We start from the raw sequence: 23,812 nt of genomic DNA on the forward strand, positions 1-23,812 counted from the left end.
TTCCTTCAGCGGCCGACGCTTCAGCGTCTCTCCCATCTAGCCCACGTACCCATGGGACAGCACCAGATTCCCCAAACTGACGCGGTGCCTGGGTCCATCTGTACACTCTCTTCCGAATCTTTCATGAGCAAACCAGCAAAGGTAACAACAGGCATGGGCTGGTTTCTCTGAAGCAAAGGGTGCTGTGTTAACTCTGAATTGTGAGACCCTTTCCTTCTCTCCTGTTTCATTCAGAGTCTTGCTGTGTCAGGCTAATTCTGCCTCTGGGTCCGGGGGGGTGGAATTTTTTCCTCTGGCTGGCTGCCCTACTGTGCTCTTGTTGGCTCCCTACCTGCAGAACTCCTAAAAGCAGGAGCTGTGGGAGAGAATGTTTCAGGCTTTTAACTTGATTGCAGAGCCTGTGTTTATTCTTCGCCATAAAGACGGTGGAAGAATGACCACGAATGAAGCCTTTAAAAACAAACAAACAAAAAAAGGATCCTTATTGAAGGTTTGAGCCCAAGACTAGGCCAGGATTGGGTTTGACTTTCCTAAATCAGTTAGTCCCTGTGCATGTTTCAAGCCCAAACCATATACTCCATGATGGCTGATTCATTAACCTCTTCCTGTGGAATAATCCTTGTAGGCTCAATGAACATGTATAAAAGTTTTTAAAGCTATAAATTATAATCCTTGGGCAATTCACTGTAGTGGCTTTGTCCTAAAATTCTTTCCTAAAATTGGTCGCAGGGCACAAACCTTTATCTTTGTTCATGCTGTTCCCTCCACCATGTCATGCTTTTAAGCCTTCATCTAGGTATATGTATAACTCACCTATTTAGAAAGGACATTAAAAAAATAAAAAGTTAATATCCAAAATGGCGGGGATACCCAACCACTCAGTGTGAACGCCATAACTCTCCCCTTCGGACTATAGTGATTGATATAGAAGTCTTATCTAATCTACTAGAGGTTAGCTTTTAGGGAGTCACTGCTGTGTTGTGTATATTCTCATACTGCACACAGCACTCAATGCCCTAGGCATCACAGGGACTTACCACATATTGGGGAAGAACATCCTATTTTCTCCTTAGACATTAGCCGGAAACCATAGCCATCTTCCTCAATTGCTGATGGAAAATTAGATGCGAGGTAGGAGTGGGTAAAGAGGGAACTCAAAAGGTATATGAAGGAACAGAAGTTACAGGCTTACATGGCTGCTTCTGTTTCATTCATTGACTTTATTCGGGAAGCTCTGGTTCCCACAGTTCACTGAAGTCGTGGATGGAAGTGGTGGGTCTGCGTATACAAATGGAGAAAAGACGAAAACGACTTCATTCCAGTTGTCCGGCAGCCTAACCTGTCCCCTCTCGTGTTTCCCTTCTGCAGCCCCCTCTGTACTCCTTCCTGTCCCTTGGAAAGAGTGGCAGCCAAAGTGGGATGAATGTCCTTCTCCTTGCGTACCTAGAAAGCAAAAATGAATGATTAACTTCAAGAATCTATTCCCTTCACAACCCAACAACGAACTAAGCATTTCATAAAACTAAATTATAAAAAACAAACAAAAAAACACAGGGGTGAGCTGTGTTCCCGGAGGGGGTCTTCATCTCTGTTCTTGTTTTTTATAAGAGTTCTCACTGCCATGGAAACTTGTATTTGAGGGGAGAGACACAAAACTGATCAGGGTTTCTGTCGCCCTCAGGAATGCCGCTTTTATTGGGCCGATGAACACCTCTTTCCGGAGTCTCTTTATTGAACGTTTTCCTTGGAAATTTTGAAAAGCAGTGATATGTACTGTTTTATTTTTCCTTGCTTGGTACAAAAGTAGCAACATATGTCATCCAGTCAAAGATTCCATGAAGTTTAAGAGGCAGTCCAAGTTCAGAGATGTGAACTGTGGAGAAAAGCTATGTGTCCCTTGGAAGTGATGAACTGTGCTATGTACTCTTGGTAGAGAATTTACAAACAGTAGGGACATCTGAAGTAGCTAGTAACAGTACATCATAATGCCACCGCACAGATGATAATCATTTGTAACTGTTTAGTCTAATTCCTACCTCTGTTTCTTTCTCTAGGTGGGAATATATGTTTCTTTCCTTTCGGAGAATATCAGATGCAATATTTTGTATTTTTTTTTTCAATACCCTTATGTCTTGAACATTGTTTTCTTATTCAGCATTCCTTGAAAATGGGTTATTTAAAAGTGGCTTAAACATTAACCCCCTACTGTTGGCTACTGACTTTATTTCCTGTGTTTTGATGTCGTACACACGGCTCCGGTGGGCATCTTTGCGTGTCTCTCTCTGTCTGCATCCACGATTATTCCTTTAGGGAAAGAAGCTAGAAGTGGGATACCGGGGGCTGGTAGTGGGGGGGTGAGAGTGTGGATATTCTAAAGCCGTACATGTTATACTGCCCATTCCTTGGCACGCCTGCTTGACCGCTTTCTTACCACCACAGTGCCTGTGGCGACTTGTGCTGACGACCTGTCCTGAGGTCTGGGGGCCCCGTAGCATCCTGTCCCTTCCTCCTGCTCTTCCTCGCCTGAGTCCGAGGCTGGGCGGTCCTCTCAGGACCGGCTTGGTGGATTTATCAGGCACAGTTGTTTCAGAGTAGACCAGGGGTCGGGAACCTATGGCTTGCGAGCCAGATGTGGCTCTTTTGATGGCTGCATCTGGCTCGCAGACAAATCTTTAATAAAAAAAAATAATAACGTTAAAAATATAAAACATTCTCATGTGTTACAATCCATTCATTTCCTACCACTCATGTTCATGGTTGCAGGTGGCTGGAGCCAATCACAGCTGTCCTCTGGGACAACACCAAATTTTTATTGGATAATGCGTAAGGTACACGGGTCGTTGTATGGCTCTCATGAAATTAACATTTTAAAATATGTGGCGTTCATGGCTCTCTCAGCCAAAAAGTTTCCCGACCCCTGGAGTAGATGGTCACATGTCAACTTTCATTGTCCTTCTGTAGTCTCGCCCCCCTGCCCCCTGTTCCCGGCACAATTCCTTGCAATTTCTGGCTTTTCCAAGTATCTTTCCTTCCTCTTCAGTGCAGAAAGAAGTTTCCTGTTTCCATCTGTTCGTCATATTCTGTGGATTCCCCATGGCTAGAGGACCCGCCCATTTCCGCGATATTCTGAGACGGCTCTGGCCAACAGACATTCCTTCGTGTGTTCTTCCTGAAAATCAGGAGCACTCCTCTTTTAAAGTAAGGAGTGTCTTCAGCCTATCCTCTGAGAAGTACAATCCGTGAGGCCTGAGCCACTTTTATTAGACGTAAGAGTTTTAGATGAATTAGAAGCTCTTAAATAAAAGTGACAAGGTTCTTTCTAAATGTCATACAGGATCAGAGACGGTTGGGAACAACTGAGATGTTTTTTTAAAATTATTAGTAGAGAGTTGCCAAGGGTTTAAATCAAGGTACACACCTCGAAGTCTTACTTCGGATATTGTGTTTGCCGCATGGCCTGCCTCCGTCCGATCAGTTGCCCCTGAGTGGAACAGAAGCACTTTACAAATCGGTCCATTAGGAGGATTTCCCCTTCTGATGTCTGTGGACCCTGGTATTAATCGCATAGCAGTAATTAGTGTTTCCTTTGGGTGGGTGACAATGGCCTTTATGTGTTTCTTAGAAATTGTTTCAGCCCTTTATTGGAACCTGGTTCTTGGAGGCTCCTCTAGCCTCTGCTTGTTTGTTTGTTTGTTTGATTCTGAACCCCCTCCCCTGCTAGGGAAAATCGTCTGGATTAATCAGAAAGTCTCAGGAGTGTCTTTTGCCGGCCGCCCCTCCCCCCAGGGCCGACGGGAAGAGAGTGAGGTGCTTCTGCTTCCTCCTTGTCAGGCCTGAGCCGCGCTTCGCAGCCCGGTCTGCAGAGGTTGGCTCTGCTTCCGTCCTGTGTGTTAGCCGTCCTGGCTGTCTCTGTGTTTGGTCTTAAAACTCTGGCTGTATCATCGATGTTTTCATTTTGTTGTGTTTTGTGATACTTTTTATCCAACCGCCTCATGTTTTGTGACTTATCTATCTTCCCACCATCGTTTGCTCCTGTGAAAAGCCCCCAAGTTGCTCTTAATTGAGCCATTTCCCTCACTCCACTTATCCAGCCCATTAGCGGGTCCTGCTGTCTTCCTGTAAAACGGTGAATCTGGTCACTGATCACCGTCACCCTGCTGTCACCCTCGTCCAAGTCACTGCCAGCTCCTGCGTGGATGACCGCAATAACTTCCAGCCAGTCTTCCTGCTTCAAAGTGGATTTCCCTTCCGTCTCCTCTCTCTTCTATAAAGCTGCCACGGGGGTCTGTTTTAAACTTAGATTGCATGTTTTCCCCTGCTTCACATGGTCTAAAGCAGGGGTCTCAAACTCAACTCAGCATGTGGGCCGCAGAGCAGGATCACAGCCGTTCAGCGGGCCGCACTAGGTCTACAAAAGGCAACTGTTACGCAACACTTTTCTCACTGCAGTTGAAAAAAAAAAAATCAGTACAACAAGCACAATCGTACATGCAGTTTACTCAGTGTCACAAAACGACCAGAAACTGTAGTTCGCATCACAACTGCTGTTAACTAAGCTAGTATCTAGCTAGGATGCTAGAGAAATGAAAAATACAAGTAGGCCCCTAGGCTTACTTAATTTTATCCAGAATATTTTGAACTTCGTGGATTAGTCTGCGGGCCGCACAAAATTGTTCGGCGGGCTGCATGCGGCCCGCGGGCCGCGAGTTTGAGACCCCTGGTCTAAAGGCTTCCCAGTGTATGCAGAATAAAACCCCAAGTTCCTATCACAACCGACAGAGACCTCCCGTGGCCGTTCAGCTTCCCTCCTGCACCTTGCTGACTGTGCTTCCTTCTTACTGGCCGTCCCTCCCTATCTCATCTCAGCCTCAGGGGCCCTTCAGGGGCCCTTTTGCATTTCCTTTCCGAGGCTTCCAGGTAGCACTGTAGGCTGCTTTTGCTGACGTGTCCAGGCTGTGGGCGTCCTGGCCTCTTAGTGTAAGTCCTTGTCTTTCCTGATACCTGTGTAAAAGCTTCTGTTCTCTCTGCGGGGCGCACGCGTTGCCAGGGACGGTGCCGTTCAGTTCTCTTCTTTGTGATACAGGAAGTGACCTCTTCTGTGGAGGTGATTCCGGTTTTGCCTGACATGCGGTGTCGTCATTTTCTTAGAACAGTCAGGGAACAACTTGGCCCTGGGGTTTTTCCCCCGCTGTGTGTGGTCTCAGGCATGTTCTACAGCTGGTGAATTCACCACCTACTCCATCGTGGGCTGTGAATCTGTAGGCTTGACTTCTGCTCTGAGAGCCAGAGCTTTTGCAACATGCTGAGTTGGTTGGTTTGCTGCCTGGAAATTTGTTGGGACAAAATTGATAACTTTGATGGGAGGGGGTGGGGGGAGAAAGAGGCAGATTTTCAGCTGAAAGGCATTCAACCCCAAATCATCTGAAAGAATTTCAGCTTATTCTGAAGGCATGGGTAGAATTAGATGTATTCTGAGAAAGAGAAGTTCAGTCCATGAGATTTTAACTTTGTGGAAACCATACATCGTGACTGCTGAGGACAGTCCTGGTATACGACTATTGTCCCTTAACGACTATTAATAACGTCCCTGTTTCACTCTTGAAAGTGTCGTGGTGTTTTTGGTCATTGTCTTTCTAAAGAATGGCTTAAAGACCATGTAGTAATTGTTCGTTTCTTTGATTTCTGTCTCTTTTATTTTTATTTTTCTTGAGTGATGGATGTACTCTGTACTTTGTATCTTAGGTGAATGGTATGCAGTGACTAATAAGTGTGAGTGTGTGTATGGCTTGCTCTTAATTTTCTGGTATTCTTCCCGCAGATGATCTCAATGCCACCCACCAGCACTGTGTTTTGGCTGGTGTGCCGCCGCGGTTCAGCTCCACCCACCGAGTGGCAGAGGTAAGTGTAAATAGAAACGTCACCCAGACATAACCGGATGGGACAGGAGTGGCTGAATGAGCAATCCATCATCAACCTTGGAAGAGCGTTTGATCAGGAAATTGCTTCCACTCACTCGACTTAAGTCTCTGTTTACTTGCTGCTTTTCTAGCTTTGAGTTGTGTTGGCTAGTTTTAAAAAGAGTGTATCCACAGCGTGGGATAAGTATAGTTTGCTTCTTCGGGGTTATGTTTCTTGGAGAAGGTAAGTGCCGTTGGCAGGTGTCAGAGGTTTTTCTAAGGGGTCTGTATCTGTCAAGGCCGAGGGTGGGAGATGGCCGGAAGGCAGTGGGGTGGATTTCTGTGCTTGTGCCTGTGTCCGCTGTGACTGGGCTCCGGTGGTTGAGGATTTACATCGCCCTTCCCTCTTCGGTCCGGCTTCTGGGCATGGGAATGCAAATGAAGGAGAAAGCTACGGTGGTGGCCAGGGATGGCCAAGCTGCCCACTGGTGTCCACAACCCAGGCCTTATGGCTCAGTCCGGCCACCACTGGGAGCGGCTGGTGGTCAGATGGTGGGCCTGGTTCGGTATGGAAACTTTAAGCGATGAGGAAAAACCCTTAGTAGTCACTTAGGAAGGATACCAGACAGCAGAGGAATAGTCGTGCAAAGGATCCCAAGTGGACCTCTTTCCAAACCCGTGTGATGTGCTTTGCTTCTTAGTCTGACTTTTCACCACAGCACAGTGTGAGGAAGCTGGAGGAAGGGGTGCAGTACAGGGGCAGGGGACGCGAGCCTTCCCGCCCCGACGTCGGCAACATCGGGTCTGTGTGGCACCGCCCTGTCCTGCGGGAGCGGAGCAGCTTTTCATCACAGCGCAGTGTGAGGAAGCTGGAGGGAGGGGTGCAGTACAGTGGCAGGGGACGTGAGCCTTCCAGCCCGACATCAGGTCCGTGTGGCACCGCCCTGTCCTGTGGGAACGGAGCAGTACAGTGGCAGGGGACGCGAGCCTTCCTGCCCAACATCGGGTCCGTGTGGCACTGCCCTGTCCTGCGGGAGCGGAGCAGTATAGTGGCAGGGGACGCGAGCCTTCCTGCCCGACATCAGGTCCGTGTGGCACCGCCCTGTCCTGCGGGAGCGGAGCAGTACAGTGGCAGGGGATACAAGCCTTCCTGCCCGGACTTGGGTCCCTGTGGCACCGCCCTGTCCTGCGGGAGCGGAGCAGCCTTTCCGGTGGGCTGGTCGTGTTGCCGTGCGGCAGGGTGGGCACTAGTATCTATTTCGATCAAGATGCCAGCAAGCCCACCAAGCATTCCTTCCTCCTTTTCTTCTTATCCACCTGTCTTCTCTCTTCCAGTCATTCATTCACCCAAATATCTGAGTGCCTGTGATGGGCCCAGGAGCGCCACAGGCTTGAGAGACACAGCCATCGCCATGACGATGATGGCCACTACCTTGGCTGAACTTTCACTTTAGTTGGAGATACAAATATTAAACAAACAAGCACAAAAAGTCATTATCTTAAGAGACCTAAAAGGGAGTTCTGTTTGGCAATCAGGAAGGATGGAAGGGGTGGAGGAAAGAAAAGAGTGAGCGAGCGTTTACAGACTATCTCATCGGTGCCTTGTGCTGTACAAGAGGCGTCCTCGGCATCTGTCTTCCTTGTTACCACCCCTCAGGAATTCTTTTCTTCTGGGTCCGTTTCGGTGTGTGGCTAGTTAATTGTATCCTTCTTGTTTCACTTAAAAATCTCATCTGGACCAGTTGACAAGCTGATTAGCGCTGTGTTCAGAGGACTGGGACAGAATGGTGATTGCAGAGTTGGGGGAGATATGTCTGATGAGGATCACCGCCACCCCCCGTTCACTGGGTTCTTGTGAGGTTTGAACGATTCATCCACGGAAGTCCTTTAGAACGGGGATGGGTGTCGCGTGTGCATTCAGAGAATGTCAGCCACAACTGCGACATCACATTGCTACTGCTATTACTGCCACTTCTCCTCCTCTGTTCTCATTTATCCTGACAAAAAGCTAGCAGGAGACAGGAGCAACCCAGGCTCTAAGTGTGGAATGCTGTTCTCACTCCATATATACAGCACAGGGTCAATAATAAAGCAAGAGACATGACGTCCTGAATGAGGCCAGAGTGCGAAAGATCTTGGATATCAGATGAGGTGATTGAACTTCAGTTGGTTGGTAGGTAGGACATTGATTATTTATCTTGGTTGTGACATGTTGGAGATATCTTTAGGAAGATACTATGATAGAGACATCAATGGAACCTAGCAGGATCTGAACTAAGGAAGTAGCAAAAGTAGCAAAAAAGAAATTCTGATGACCGACATGGAGACATAGTGTCAGATTTGGCACCTGCCCGACCTCATTGGTGGGAGCAATGTAAGAATGAATGAATGAATGAATGAATGACCAAACAAATAAATGGACGAACTCTTTATTGGATGCTTTCTGTGTGTCAGGCTCTTGGATGACTCTGGGTGTGATTTGGAAACAGGAATCTAAGATGTTAGGGAAGACAAGAGCTCGGCCGTTACCATTCTAGTTTGTGTACTTTTGAATCAATTCTACACTCCAGTTACCTTTCCTTCCCATTGTTTGGTTCAGGGCACTTGTGATAAAGTCATTGCCCTTGACCTCTTGGTTGGTTAGTTACTCATTCAATAACTACGAAGTTTCTTTTACATTTAGGACTCAGTTCTAATAGAATACATATATATGTGTGTGTATTCTACCTTTAGCCATATATTCTACATATATAAAATATACATATTCTACTTATAAATAATATATATTCTACATATAAATAATAGACTCTTAGCCTGAGGGAGCCTACTGTTTAGTTAGAGATATGAGGTCTACATAATAAAAAAACTCTGCGAGATGAGTGGCCCAGGTGAGGCCACGCTGGTAGCACAGAGCCCAGTGGGCCAGCCACTGAAGTAATCCTTAAGTTAAGGAGCATAGGCTGAGCTGTGAGGGCAACAGGTGGACATACGGACAGGGGACAGATGTGAAAAGTCCTAGGAAGGGGCACAGCAACCCTGGGACTTGCCCACGACCCAGATTTCTGCTTCTCCCTGCAGTGCTCGACGGGAACCTTGGATTACATCTTACAGCGCTGCCAGTCCGCTCTGCACAATGTCCGTCACGAGGCAGACAACGGTGGTGTCTCTTTGAAGTCCTTGGAGCCTGCCATTTTGAAACAAGGAGAAGAAATCCACAATGAGGTGAGGATTTTGAAGAACCGTGAAGGGTCTGAGATCCTGTCCTACTTGAAAACCTACAAGTCAATCTGCCATAGTTTCATGTGAGCAAAAGGCATGCAACTCCTGGAGAGAAAGGGTGGTTTATTATGTACAACAGGAGCAGTAGCCAGAGTATCAGAATTTCTGTGCCAGCTCTTTACGCCTCTGTCTCCACAGCACAGTGCAAAGCGGCCTGGTAGCATGTGCACATGGAGGGGTGCACTACAGGAGAGGAACCCGAGCTGAGGGAACCCAACTCTTTTTTTTTTTTTTTTTTTTTTTAATAATTTTATTTTTTTAATGGGGTGACAGCAATAAATCAGGATACATATATTCAAAGATAACAAGTCCAGGTTATCTTGTCGTTCAATTATGTTGCATACCCACCACCCAAAGTCAGATTGTCCTCCGTCACCCTCTATCTTGTTCTCTCTGTGCCCCTCCCCCTCCCCCTTTCCCTCCCCCTTTCCCTCCCCCATTCCCCCCTCCCCCCCGTAACCACCACACTCTTATCAATGTCTCTTAGTTTCACTATTATGTCCCACCTACGTATGGAATAATACAGTTCCTGTTTTTTTCTGATTTACTTATTTCGCTTCGTATCATGTTATCAAGATCCCACCATTTTGCTGTAAATGTTCCGATGTCATCATTTCTTATGGCTGAGTAGTATTCCATAGTGTATATGTGCCACATCTTCTTTATCCAGTCATCTATTGATGGGCTTTTTGGTTGTTTCCATGTCCTGGCCACTGTGAACAATGCTGCAATAAACATGGGGCTGCATGTGTCTTTACGTATCAATGTTTCTGAGTTTTGGGGATATATACCCAGTAGAGGAATTGCTGGGTCATAAGGTAGTTCTATTTTCAGTTTTTTGAGGAACCACCATACTTTCTTCCATAATGGTTGTACTACTTTACATTCCCACCAACAGTGGATGAGGGTTCCTTTTTCTCCACAGCCTCTCCAACATTTGCTATTACCTGACTTGCTAATAACAGCTAATCGAACAGGTGTGAGGTGGTATCTCATTGCCGTTTTGATTTGCATTTCTCTAATAGCTAAAGAAGATGAGCATCTTTTCATATATCTGTGAACCCAACTCTTTTATAACAGGCAGTAAGCACTCACTGTCTTTTTTTTTTTTTCTTTTCTGTATTTTTCTGAAGCCGGAAACGGGGAGAGACAGTCAGACAGACTCCCACATGCGCCCGACCGGGATCCACCCGGCACGCCTACCAGGGGGCGACGCTTTGCCCACGAGGGGGCGATGCTCTGCCCCTCCGGGGCATCGCTCTGCCGCGACCAGAGCCACTCTAGCGCCTGGGGCAGAGGCCAAGGAGCCATCCCCAGCGCCCGGGCCATCTTTGCTCCAGTGGAGCCTCGGCTGTGGGAGGGGAAGAGAGAGACAGAGAGGAAGGAGAGGGGGAGGGGTGGAGAAGCAGATGGGCGCTTCTCCTGTGTGCCCTGGCTGGGAATCGAACCCAGGACTTCTGCACGCCAGGCCGACGCTCTACCACTGAGCCAACCGGCCAGGGCCAAGCACTCACTGTCTTTATCCTCCAAGTCTGTTAGCGAACCTGCCTTTTGTTCTGTGTTCCGGAGGGAAAATCTGCACCTTCCAAGGCTGTTCACTACATAAGCACCCTCGCAATGAGAACCTGAAACAAAGGGCAGCAGTTAGCTCCTTGCTTACACTGCAGAAATACAAGGGGCCCACAGGAGCAGTGTCCCAGCAGACCCGATGGGGACTGAGGGTGGACCCCGGGAGCAGCTGTCCACCTTGCTTTCTGTGTGCTGGCTCCAGTCCCGCCATCTGTGAGACCAGCAGATCTGGATCCCACGCGTCAGCTTTGCAAACTCTCCTGTCCTCATTAGTACCGTTTCCGTTTCTCCTCACCTTTGGACTACGTCTATAGTTTTAAATCTACTTAATACATTTTTAAAAAATGAACTCATTTCTACGTAAATACATTTCTTTCAGAAGGAAGCTTTATATTACCACTGTCAGTGGAAAGCCTGTATCACCAGCCAAGAGAAAAAGGAACCAGGAAAACACAGCCAGTGAAAACAGGGCCGTGTTATTCGATTCCGGCAGCTGGTTTTGCACGGAGAAGGCTCTGAGCCCAAAGTCTTCATTCTTTATGTTAAGAAGGGAAATTAGGGCACAATGTCATAAATTTTCAAAGAGTCGTTGAAGTCTACGCATAAATGGGTGAATTTTATGGCGGGCGAATGATACCTCAAAGAACAATCTCTTGAAAGGGGAAAAGAGCTCACCAAGGGGTAGAGGTTGTTGAAGATCATCACCCGTCTGAGTCGTTCTCTTTGGCCTAATTGGAAGGAGTGATGTAGAATTTGGAATACAGAGATGTCCTCCTTCATTTTCCTTTCAGTAAATAATTACTGAGGATGTTCTAGGCACTCTTTGGGGTGCTTTAGGATATATTAGGAAAGAAAATAGACATTCTACTGCAGGGAGGTGACAATAAATAATCAACATAACACTTTGGTTAATTGTTTAGTATGTTAGATATTAATAAATGCTACAAAACACACACACACACACATGTGCACATGCACATGTGCGTGCACACACACACACCAAAAAGAGCAAGGTGACAGAGGTGGAGGTAAGTGGAGAACATCCCACTGAGACTATGTCCTTCCCTTTGACAGAGTCCGGAAGGGGGAGAGGGAGGGAGCCCAGTGGATCTCTGAGGAACAGCATTTGGACAGCAGGCCCAACCAATGCCCAGCATGTGTCCAGGATTAGTTCGGGGATAGTCTGATTTGAATGGCAGGAGTGAGGCTGTGAGTTAGAGGAGACGAGGTCACAGTGATGATGCCTCGAAGGTTCGAAGGTCCCCGGAAAGGGTAGGACTTCCCTTTTTACCCTGCAGGAAATGGGGGAGTCATTAAGGGATTCTGAGCAGAGAGAGGAGAAACCATGTAATACAGTCTCTCCTTAAAAAGCTACTTTACATCTTCTGAGCTGCTCCACCTTTTGTGAAACATTGCCCTAATTTGCAAACCCAAAGGCAAAGGAATAGGAATTCTGTCTTCCAGGGAACTAGCAGCCCCTTCTGATGCTCAGCCGCACCCAGGACTGGCTGTCTTTCCTCCTGCCTGATCCAGGTCCCACGGCCTCTCCCACCTGTCCTTGCCCGAGATGTTGCTGATTGCTAGAATTGGCGGAGAGATATGCATTTATGGATCTGTGACCTCGCTGAATTAGACTTGGGAGCAAAGTTATATCTTTCTCCATATTGGTTGTGAATGAATTCTCACTCGGAAGTGTAGTTATGTCCGTCTCTAAGAAACTTGCCATTTTAGGAGCTGGGCTAGGGGCATGGACGCTGTCATCCACACGCGTGCGGACTATTTCTTCCCCGAGCGGCCGGCTGCTTTTGACCCTGTCTGTGTCAGCAGCTTCGGTGGAGATGTGTCAGAAACCTTAGCGCTTTGAGGCAAGCGTACGACTGAATGGAGAGAGAGAACCCAGGTCTAAAGGGCGTGCGTTCCAGTCTCCTCCATCCGCAGTCTGATTCTTCAGGGCCCTCTCCCTACTTGAGAATTGAATCCATGTGTCAGGACACGTCACCAGACACTGTTATGTTTCCACCCATGTTGGCCTCGGGTTAAACACCCGAGGGCTTAGTCTCTTGCTGTGTCCTATTGTTAAAGCATAAGTGTCCGTAATAGTTGCCCTGGTCCTCGTTCTGTGCTGCCCCCCTGCTTAAAGGCCATGTGCCTTTGCTAGGCTGATTATAGGGCGAAGTCCTTGGTTTTACGTGCTGTGGGCTTCCGGGCTGTGTGGCTTTAGAAGTGGCTTGTTTTCCTTGTCTTGGGTGGTTTCTAACTAAGCAATTTGGGAACTTTGGGATTGGAACCGAATCCGCAAGATCTTTTTCCCCTCAATTGAAGATGCTTAGAAAAGATTCTTGTTATAAGTAGAACCTTCCTCTGTGTTCTTGAAGAGTTTATTTTCCTTCTTAAAAAGGTAAAATGAAGAGTTCAGACCCGCTACCTAGCCGGTTTCCCTAGGGGCATGCATTATCCAATGGCACCCTTCAGCTCTCATTTTGTTCGGCTCAGAGCCGTTGTGAACGGCCCTCAAAGGGCAGCTCTTCCTGGATCGGACCTTAGCATCGCTCCCCGGTCTGAGGCCTTCCTCAGTGAAATAACTGCTTGCAGTGACTACAGTGACATGTTAGCCCCCGGTCATATTTACACATGTCCTGAAGGAACTCCATGAGTTGACCTGGGGTCAAATCAAGAGCCCAAACTAACTTGGCAGAAGAAAAGTAGGTGCCTTTGCTTACCGGTAAGAGTAATGGAGGTGACTTGTCACTATGGTGACGAGGCAGCCCTGCAGTACGATCTGGGCTCGCACAGCCTTCACTGTCTTCACGCCCAAGTGCCTAATGACCTTGAAGGTTCAGGGAGGTGGGTGGATTCTGCTTCCTCCCCTTCAGACTTTTCCTAGACGTTTCCAGGACAAAAAGCTTTTTTTTTTTCACTGACCCCCCTCCCCTTTTGGACTGTTCTGCAGAGAAGGCAAGCGCAGTTTAGCTGAGAGGATTATAGAGAGGGTTGTGTTTTTTTGGGGGGAGGGTTTACAACTAGGAAGCCAACACTATTATCAGCATAGTTTCATTTTTGCTCTAAATCTCAGAGGTTTTTTCAAGACCCTGCAGGGCCCTGAGGTTGTCAGTGTGTTCGCGATACCCATGGGCATCGTGGTGAATGTCCATGCAGTGCAGGGTGGACATCTGGGCGTGTGGCTGGCGAGCATCGGACCCTGAGAGCACCTCCGGAGGGCGCCTGGGTGCGGGCTCGCTGCCGCTCACTCTGCCAGGGCCCCCGGCACCTGCGGGCTGTCCCTGGCCACTGTCGGCGGCCTCCCTCCGGATGGCTTGTCTCTTATTCCTGCTCTGGTAGCCGGGAGCCTCCCAGAGGGACGAGACTCTGGAGAAGGGTCGACGACCCTGGTTCTGCCATGCTAGAGCTGGGTGTCCGTCAGTCCGTCAGTACAATTAGACTGTTGGTTTGTTTTGAGCCTTGAACATAAGAAGGCTTCCCTTCTGTCCTGTGCCCTCACCTGTTGGCTCATGTGCCGTGCCCACTCCATGGGGTGGGTGAGGGTGGTGGTGGTGGGGAACAATAACCCAGCCATTTTTTTTTTTTTTTTGTAACTCAAACTCTGAATCAAGAAGCTGGAAAAAAATTTTTTTTTTGCCCTCTTAATTAATTTTAAAACAGGAGCCAACTACTTCTCTTGGCAAGGCAGGGAAGTGGTGAGGGTAGCATTTGATTGCAATCCAGTAATATCGTTGCCCACAACACTGAAGTGGAAAGGTTGGGTTGGGGAGGGGAATCAGATGTGTGCCTGTGGATCTGATCCCCACAAAGATGGTATCTCCCCGGCGGGCAGCACCTTCCCTCAGGAATAAAACTCTGAGTCCTGGGGCTGAGCTTCCCTGACTGGCTTCAGTGAAGGAGGGAGGGGTGAGCATGAATTGATCTAGACCAGGGGTCGGGAACCTTTTGATACCTACCGCCCACTTTTGTATCTGTTAGTAGTAAAATTTTCTAACCGCCCACCGGTTCCACAGTAATGGTGATTTATAAAGTAGGGAAGTAACTTTCTTTATAAAATTTATAAAGCAGAGTTACAGCAAGTTAAAGCATATAATAATAATTACTAACCAAGTACTTTATGTCGGATTTTTGTTAAGTTTGGCAGAATAAATCTTTATAAAACAACTTACTATAGTTAAATCTATCTTTTTATTTATACTTTGGTTGCTCAGCTACCGCCCACCATGAAAGCTGGAACGCCCACTAGTGGGCGGTAGGGACCAGGTTGCCCAGCACTGATCTACACCTTAGAAATTTTCCTGCTCGGAAGATAGGATTGTGGGATCCTGGAAGATGACAAGTCGTAGGCCTGTGGCCTGGTCCGGTTTCTATTCTTAGCGTCCAGCTGGCACGCCACAGGCTGTCCATTATTAACCCGCTTAATCCTCACCGCAGACCTCTGTGGTTGTTACAGAACTGTCTTTCTTTTGCAAGATGCCATGGGCATTCAGTCGTGGAGCCCAGTGTCCAACAGTCTCCTGGGCCCGCATCCTTCCCTGTGACGTTATTTGCCTCCAAAGGTAGTTGCGTCTCTAAGCAGGAAGCTGAAATCCTTCTTTACTGAAAAGGACAGGGTCTTCCTTTGCCGTCCAGTCTGACGGCTGTCTGCAGGTGTGCCCCTCTCCCCGCCCCTGCGTTTTACCTTACAGAAACCCAGACTCCCGTGTACCCTGGTCAGCTGCCTGAACTAATTACATGTGCTCGTCTACTTTATTTTTCTGGAATACCTTGGTTGCCAAGACGTATATGTTTTGTCCTAATCAATGGAAATAACCAGCCCAAAGATACAAAAACTTTAAAAAACATTTTTAGCTCTCCCTAACATGGGGGCTTGGCGCTTTGCTGACAAGCGATTCCTGTAGTGTGGACCAGTGTCATGTCAGATCTATTAAACAAAAGTCTTTCTTTCTTGTAATAAGTGGTGTTGTCAGGTTCACTGGTTAACCACTGGTAAAGTTTAGCAAGTGTTGTCTTAATATTGTCTCCGTCCCCCTTTTTTTGTTGTTGTTTTTTAAAACATATTTAACTGAAATCACTTCTACATATCAAATAGAGAGTTAATGTAAGTTAGAACCCTTTCGTATGACTTGGTATTCTCAGGTTAGTTATTTGAGCCATTTTTACCTTTAAATCTTCACAAGTTGCTTCTGTGTGCTTCAGTATGAATAAACAAACAAAAGCATTCTGTAAAGCAGGCGTCCCCAAACTACGGCCCCGTGGGCCGCCCCCCTGAGGCCGTTTATCCAGCCCCCACTGCACTTCTGGAAGGGGCACCTCTTTCATTGGTGGTCAGTGAGAGGACCACTGTATTTGGTAGCCCTCCAATGGTCTGAGGGACAGTGAACTGGCCCCCTGTGTAAAAAGTTTGGGGACCCCTGCTGTAAAGAGTACAGAGCCAGCACATGGAGCATGACACCATGAGCAAAGTCAGAGCGCTCGACACGAAGCGGTGGGATCTCCATGTTTCTTTGGAGGGCAGAGGCCAGAAGAGTTCTGGGGAATGAATGGAGTTGTACTTCGATGGTAAAAATCAGATTTTCCAGGTGGAGAAGTTGAGTGATAAGAGACTTGGACAATAGATAAGAAACAATTTCTTCCCTTTTCAAAGCTTCACTTAACCTCACATGCACATATATGGGGTTTCTCTCAGTTGCAGGGGACAGAAAAACACGACCTGAAGTGTGTTTAAGCAAAAAAGGGCTTCGGGAATCGCTCGATCAAGTTGGCGTTGCCAGGACCCGGGGCTCGGATCTGTTCATCTTGCAGCTGCTTCCGGCTGCCTTGCCTCAGCTCTTCCTGTTCTGCGGCATGGTTGCAGAATCCTCCTTCTGTTCTTCTGCATCTGCTGACAGTCCACAGTCTCCACCCTGTGAGCGGAGAAACCCCTAGTGTTGCAGCTGGAGTTCTACCGAGACCCCGCGGTCTGAGACTGGGGGAGGGGTGGGTAATACATGCAGAGCGGGCTTGGCGACAGGAGGAGGAGGGACACTGAGGAGGCAGATAGCAGAAGGTTCTCATAGTAGATGCAGAGGAAGGAAAAGAGATGACTGGTGTTTCTGCTGCTCTCTGTACCTGTTGTCCTGTGCCGGAAGCTGAGAAGTGACGGTTTGAATGTCTCTGCAGTGTTAATAATGTGTATGTGCCCCTATGATCAACTTTATGTTGTTTAGATTGATGGGTTGACATTGTCACTAGCTCCTCCTGGCCCACGTTTAAATTCTTCAATTTAAACCTAAGAAACTTAAAGTTGCTATCTCCTAACGTGAGTCTGTATCTTGCTCTTAACGCGAATCTTTAATAAAGATAGCTAATAGAAAACGATCTCTTTCCCATCATGCACAGCGCCCGGCAGCTGTATACTTTAGGATCTCCAGTATGTGTTGTTGATTGAGTCCCCGCTTCCTCTGCTCTGACAGATACACGTGGTTGAAAACCCCTCCCCAGCCCGAGGCGGGTCTGCCATATACCAGGCATCAGGGCGACTCTTGGCTTGGCAGCAGTGCCCTGGAGACCCCACGTTCTGTCGGGGGCCGGGTGGGCTGAGCTTCTCCCCTCCTGTGGCGAGGAAGTCAGTTCCTGGAGGAGACTCGCCTGACGGCGTCATTGTCCTTGATCGCTCCTGGCAAGGGCGCTCTGACCTCCGCCTCGTCTTTGCGGTCCGCAGGTCGAGTTCGAGTGGCTGAGACAGTTCTGGTTCCAAGGCAATCGATACAGAAAGTGCACCGACTGGTGGAGCCGGCCCATGACTCAGCTGGAGGCCATGTGGAGGAAGATGGAGAGCGTGGTGAGTGGCACACCGGGCTGGCCCGTTCTGGGCGCCTGCGGGGGCGTCGCGTGCAGCACGGCTCGCAGAGGTGAGGCGAGCTCGACTGCCCCAAACCACTGCGCAAGCCTGCCTTTGGTAAAGCAACGGAGCAGCTGGGATTTTGTCAGCACAAGCTCGGTTCCGTTGAAGGAATGTGTTTTGAACACGTCCTTCATAGTGAGCTTTGTTAGACAGTCCAGGAGATAACGAGAGCGACACCTAAAATTCACTCGCTTTTTTATATGCAGCAGCTGTCTTTCTAAGGGGCTCCCTTCTGTTCACTTTTTAAATTCCCACGGCAGCCCCGTGTGCCGCAGACACGGCCATGAGTCTAGCTGGTCGGTGTGAGCACCAGGGCAGGGAGGAGAGAGTGCCGGCCCCGGGTCCCACGGAAGTGGCATTGCAAGGGTGGGACCCAGGCCGCCTGGCTCTGTCGCTTGTGCTCACAACCGCCCTGTTCAGTTTAAGAAGGAGGGAGACGGGAGGTAGCCAGGGAGTATGAAATCAGACTGTTGTGAACAGCCAGTGCGGCTTTTGGGGACCTCGGACAGGGAGGAGTAGGGTGGGGGGGGAGGGGGTGGCGTTCGGAGAGGAATTCAGGCTCCCGGAGCTACATAAAGAAGACCAGATGCGGCGGAGGGAGCCAGAGACAAGGAATTCAGGGGACAGGGTCGGAGATGTCGCTGGAAGGCAGGTAGAGGCTGCATGGAGGGCTTGAATCAAGTCTTCATTTAACTGGCAGTAAATATGTATAATATATTTACTACACTGCTTATTAAGTCCCAGACACTATTCTAAATGCATATTATATCGTATATATAACTTGATTAGCTTTTATGACAACCCCATAAAGTAGGGGACATTTCCCCCCGTTTTACAAAGGAGGAGACTGAAGCACAGAGGGTCTGTATCACTTCCTCAAGGTCATAGACTCTTAAGTGGGGCGCTGGGGTTTGAACTCAGGAAAGATAGCTACCTTACTGTTCCGCCTCCAAGCAGTGGGATTTGGAGGGCAGCCGGAAAGGGTTAAAAGCCCGCTAAACTCTTGAGGTAGCATCACTGCACAGACTTCGAAAGGCTCTGGAAACAACAATCTCATCAGCAAAAACGGGTAGCGATTGCTAATCCCTATTTGATGATAATGAAAATATCGGGTCACAACCCCGGAGGGGCCCGGGTTGGAAAGTCCGGGTCAGAATCCAGAGTCCCTGCCTTCCAGACGTCTCCTCAAATCTACAAACCATGCCTTTCCCTGGCTCCGCGTCTGAGGAAGGCGTGCCGTCACCCTCCTTTTAGGGTGCTAAGGGTACCCCTAAACTGCTGTTCCCCAAAGAAATGAATCAGGGCGACACTGAGTGTGGTAGAACTGAGGTGGAGGCAATGAGAAGATTCCTTGCTCGAATCTCTCGCTCGTTCTGCTCCTAAAATCAGCCTGTCCAGCGTGCGCTCCATTTTGTGAGATGTGTAGAGAAAGGCACCTTCAGGTTCAGGCCTTTGTGTTTTTATTTTTCCATTCTGATTTCGTCCATTTACATTTGAGGACGTCTTCATTTGCTGAACCTTGACTCTGAGACGTCAGTTTGACTTTGAGGCTGTAATTTGACGACTCTATGAATTAGGATTGGCAAACAAGTGAGAAAGGAACTCGCTGGTTTTGTTAAAAATGTTTTCCAGTTGCTTTTGTTCGGGTTTTTTTTAAAGTGATATCTTTGGTATTGTGAGCTTACTGGTGATGTTCATTGTGAATCACTTAAGAGATTCAGTTATAATGTTTTCCTTCTTTTTTAAAATTTTAATTTGGTGGCGATGGCCCATGAGGTGGAATTTCTTCTATTTACTTTATAACACTCGTGTAAGAAATACTGAAAAGGAGGAGCAGTCTTGGGAATTCTCCAGGGCGAGTTTGCTTGCCGTGGTGTGGCATTACTAAGTGTTCTGAGCGAAATGAATGGCCCCAGTGTCTCTCGGCGAGCCCCGGGATGGTCATTATCAGCTGAGGGAAGGTTCGGGCCGAGATAAAAGGGATGGTACTTCTAAATTAAATCTCAGCATTGCTTCAAGCCTTTTTTAATGACTTTCAACAAATTCATAATAATTTATTTTTGCAATTGGAGGAGACAGAAGAGAGTCGTCGCTGGAAAAATCTCTCCGCTTCTGTGGCTGTGTTTGTGCAGGACCATCTGGTATTTGTGTACTTGGCCCTGGCTGGTTAAATTCCTCCTTTGCAACAAGCCCGCCTTATATTTTTTTTAGTTGCGAGCAGTAGGGGGCAATGTTGAGCTACTAGTCGGCAGCCCCAGATGCTGGCCTTTCAGGAAAATGCATACAAATGTACCATTAACTGTCAAGAATTATCCCTGTTGCTCCAAGTTAGCTGTAATCTCCAAGATTCCATAACACAGGAAATCAGTTGTGGGTTAACAAATTCAACAGCAATTTAACATAAAAAGTGCAGAGTTTGGTGCACATTTGGATTCTATAGAATTAGACTAATCTAAACGGCCTTTCTGAATGCATTCACGTTGCTTCCAGCAAATATCTTACTCCAAATTATTATCCTTTTAGACAAATGATTCTTCCTTATCTTTTTTCTTCTTCTTCTTTTTTTTTTTTGGAATTCTAAAATCATGTGTGTGTTGTGGAAAGACTTCTCTAATGAACGCCCTTTGTCGGTTCTGCAACATGGCATCGATCTCTTTTGGCGAGAAAAATAAAACAGAAAACCTCAGGCAATATGTACATGACTTCCTCCCCTCTGCTTATGAGTAAAGCAACCTTTGACAGCCCTGTATCAGCCAAGAGATTGACGGTGTGATTTCCCTCTGTCTTTGTGTTCTTTTTTCTCTCTCTCTCTTTTTTTTTTTTTACTTTGTGGTTGGAAGGTGTGGGCTCAGGTAGGACAGAGGAGAAGAATGGAAAATTAGCTTGGGGGTCGCGTCTCTGCCATCGATGGTGGCTGCTTCACATGTCACCACCAGCCACATATTTCGAAAAGTTCGGTCAGCTGTCTCTGAAACCCCCCTGGCCTCCGCGGCCCATCCTTCGAGGTAGCAAGCTGGGCTTTATCACATGTTTACCTCTGCCATGCCTGTCCCCGGGGACAGTTTTTCTCTGTGCCCGCTCTTGTGATGCAAATGCTGAACCTTAGATTTGAATGGCATCCCGATAAAACATCCCCTTCTCCCGGAATATTACCTCCTGAATTAAACCCCAAGCAACGCGCCGCTTTCTCCTGACCCGGGAACTCAGCCTAAACCTTTCCTCCCATTCTGTCCTCTATCCGGGAAGGCATTCCACCCCTGCAACAACTGCTCAAATATTTGTATTTTATTTTATTATTATTGTTATTTTTCAAACCAGCGCACCCCACCCCGCCCCACCAGATTACTGTATTATGAGCAGAGACGCCTCAGGATAAGAGAGAGTTACCATCTGAAAGAGAGTGTGCAGGCTTTGCTTTCTGGGCAGAGGAAATATGAAAAGCCGAAGCCTCCCGTGAGGTGAGCCCGTCTGGCCGCGGTCTCCCCGGGTCTGCTATCGCGCGCTGCAAAACTGACATTTATTTCACCTATAAAAATGTTTTTAACACCATCCAATTCACAGCGATACAGACAAGAAGGCAAGGGGTAGTGTCCTTTAAATTGGTGACATTTATTCATTTCCCTTTGACCTTACAAAAAAAAAAAAAAAAGAAAGAAAGAAAAACCTCAATTTTGGTATATAAGCCAAATGGAAATAGTCTAGACGAGTTTCCAGAGTAAACATTTTCAGAAGTACTGGTGATTTCTATACTGGAGAGAAATGTCTTTATGCTTTTTCTTTCTTTCTTTCTTTTTTTTTTTTTTTTTTTTTCCTTTCCTTTGCATTTCATGGAGAAGAGTAGATCCTGACGGCTTTGAATGTTTGTAATAGCCTTTTCTGTCCCGAGGCCCCTTGGGCTGGGGTACCAGGGCCTTTCTGTGGCCCTTGGTCCTTACTAACCTTGACTGACTTCAGTGGGTCTGAGCCAGGGCTGGATTATTTTAATGTATCCGTGTTGAAGCAGCGTACCACACAACCTATAATTACGTTAGGTAAGCCATCGGCTACATTTAATTTTACCCATTTATGTTGAAATCTGGCACAGGAGAGCGGGAGATGTGGAAAATGAGTAGGTGTTTTATTTAATACCCTTACCCGTGTCTTGTTGTTAAAGTTTTAAGAGAGAAAGGTACTTAGGAACCCGAAGGTTGGCCTTTCCAAGTCGGTTCTAATAGTTTAATTTCAAGATGAGTCATGCCTTTTTCCTCGTCCTCCTGGCCCGCGTAAAGGTCCTGGGGAGTTCGTGCCAGGGGCCTGCCCACTGCTAAGGGCCGTGCCCTCCTCCGGCTGGGTCCTCAGGGGCCCCCCGGGCTCCGGAAAGGGTTGGGCTGGGGAGCAGCCAGTTTGCGTGCAGGGGGATTAATGAAGCCATCATCACAGTGCTTAAGATCGAAATCCATGTCTCTGAGCAGAGAAACTAGGCTACTTTTTAATACACTGTACTGGAATGTATACCAGCTACACTGGCACGTGCTACCATATCGTAGTTCGGTTAGCCAAGTTCGTTTCAAACTTCTATTCAGGATTCAAGATTTTGGGGTGTATGAGGAAGAAAGGCTATAAATAAATATTAATTTTTTTGTCCATATTGATGGTGAAGGCACGAATTTATATATGTATGTGTCTGCATATATGTGTGTGTGTGTATTTATTATGTATATTCCTCTTTAGTGTTACTGGATATACTAAATCATATTTGCTAAGATAATCCTGTCTTCCGTTTTTCGGAGTTAGCATTTCTGATACAGGAGCAGGAATATGTTATAGTAACTTAGGATCTGATGTGAGAGGTCCAATCATTTTAAATTAACATTTAAACTCCCCTCTCTAGTTTTTGACTGGTCTAATGCTGAGCCGCTTAGGATAAGCACAGATCGGAGGCAGGTACAGTCACAAGCACCCAGTAATTTGAATTATGAACACAGACACTGAGTTTTGGGACTGCTATGTTTAGCTTTGGAAATCCCGGGGAAAGCAAACAAACAAACAAAACCAGAAGGAAAAAGGCAACTCTTCAGCCACAGGGGCTTAACCCCCGCCTCACACCGTTGTCTCCTCGCAGACGTGCTTGCTGACGGTGGGTGTTTTCTATTCTCGGGCCTCCCCACCCACCCACCCAGGCCCCCACAGCTGCATTGTTCTACTAAGAGTGATATATCTGGGGGAAATTGTACGTGTAATTTAGCAATGAATTTTTAACAGGTTTGGGTTCCTTCTTTGATTGCCTTCTGGATTTCTCTCAGATTTTTCTAATTTTTTCCTTAGTTGCTACAGATTCGGTAACGATTGGGGGAAAAATTGTGTATCCTGTCTTTTTTGGGGGGAAGAAATTTACAATTCCAAGAGAATTCAGGCTCAAGCCTTAGAAGCAGATTGTGCATGGAAGGCACAAAGGGCTATGTTTATGATTCTCTTTGAAGTGTTTTTGCAACTGGATAAGGAAAAATTTAGAACTCGTCTGATAGTGTTCAGGGTAAATACTTAAACCCCTTTAGAGAGTTTCACACACAGATACTGTGCCGCAGAAAAAAGGGATACTTATGTTTCTTAAAGCTGCTACAGCCTACAGCTTTGTACTTAAAGACAGAGGTGTTGAATAGAATTCTACTGAGGATACATCCAGTGACAATATCTCCAAGAACATCAGAGCAAACCAGTGGGTAGGACTTTTCTGTTTTTAACCCTTATAGGAGCGGTGTGAAGTTGAGCTTTCTGGGTCCCCAGTACCAGGACGTGCCTGTTATACCCCAGGAATGCTAAGAGGATGGTCCAGGCCTCTGCTCTGCACACAATGGGAACGAGACCAAAAAAAAAAAAAAAGAAGTGCTGAAGAAGGAGAAACAAAGTAACAGGAGCTAGGAAATTACCAGTGAAAGCCTTGTGGCCTCTCTTAACTGCTGTAGGTGTGTGGAGACAGGAATAAATAGCCTAGGTTTCTATTTTAGCCTTGGTTTCACAGGTTCTAGCTAAATTTTGCTAGCCTTTGTTAAATGTATACACATAAACACATTTCACACACACAATGAATATATGCCTAGACATACATACGTACACACATATGTATTTACATATATACATATATATGCAAATATGTATATATATATGTTTTTTTTAATGGATGATTTCTTTTGTTTGAAATCAT

At 47.0% G+C, this 23,812-nt stretch overlaps 1 protein-coding gene across 1 annotated transcript in view; it reads left to right on the plus strand.

Annotated features, from left to right (window-relative positions):
* FTO (FTO alpha-ketoglutarate dependent dioxygenase) overlaps positions 1–23,812 on the plus strand; it is a 332,528-nt gene that overhangs the window by 118,064 nt on the left and 190,652 nt on the right. The window contains exons 6-8 of the mRNA XM_066243933.1: positions 5,819–5,898; positions 8,976–9,119; positions 17,449–17,568. Coding sequence (XP_066100030.1) covers positions 5,819–5,898; positions 8,976–9,119; positions 17,449–17,568 — 344 coding nt within the window. The remainder of the gene's footprint in view (positions 1–5,818; positions 5,899–8,975; positions 9,120–17,448; positions 17,569–23,812) is intronic.

This window comes from Saccopteryx bilineata, chromosome 9 (assembly GCF_036850765.1).
Source record: "Saccopteryx bilineata isolate mSacBil1 chromosome 9, mSacBil1_pri_phased_curated, whole genome shotgun sequence".
NCBI lineage: Eukaryota > Metazoa > Chordata > Mammalia > Chiroptera > Emballonuridae > Saccopteryx > Saccopteryx bilineata.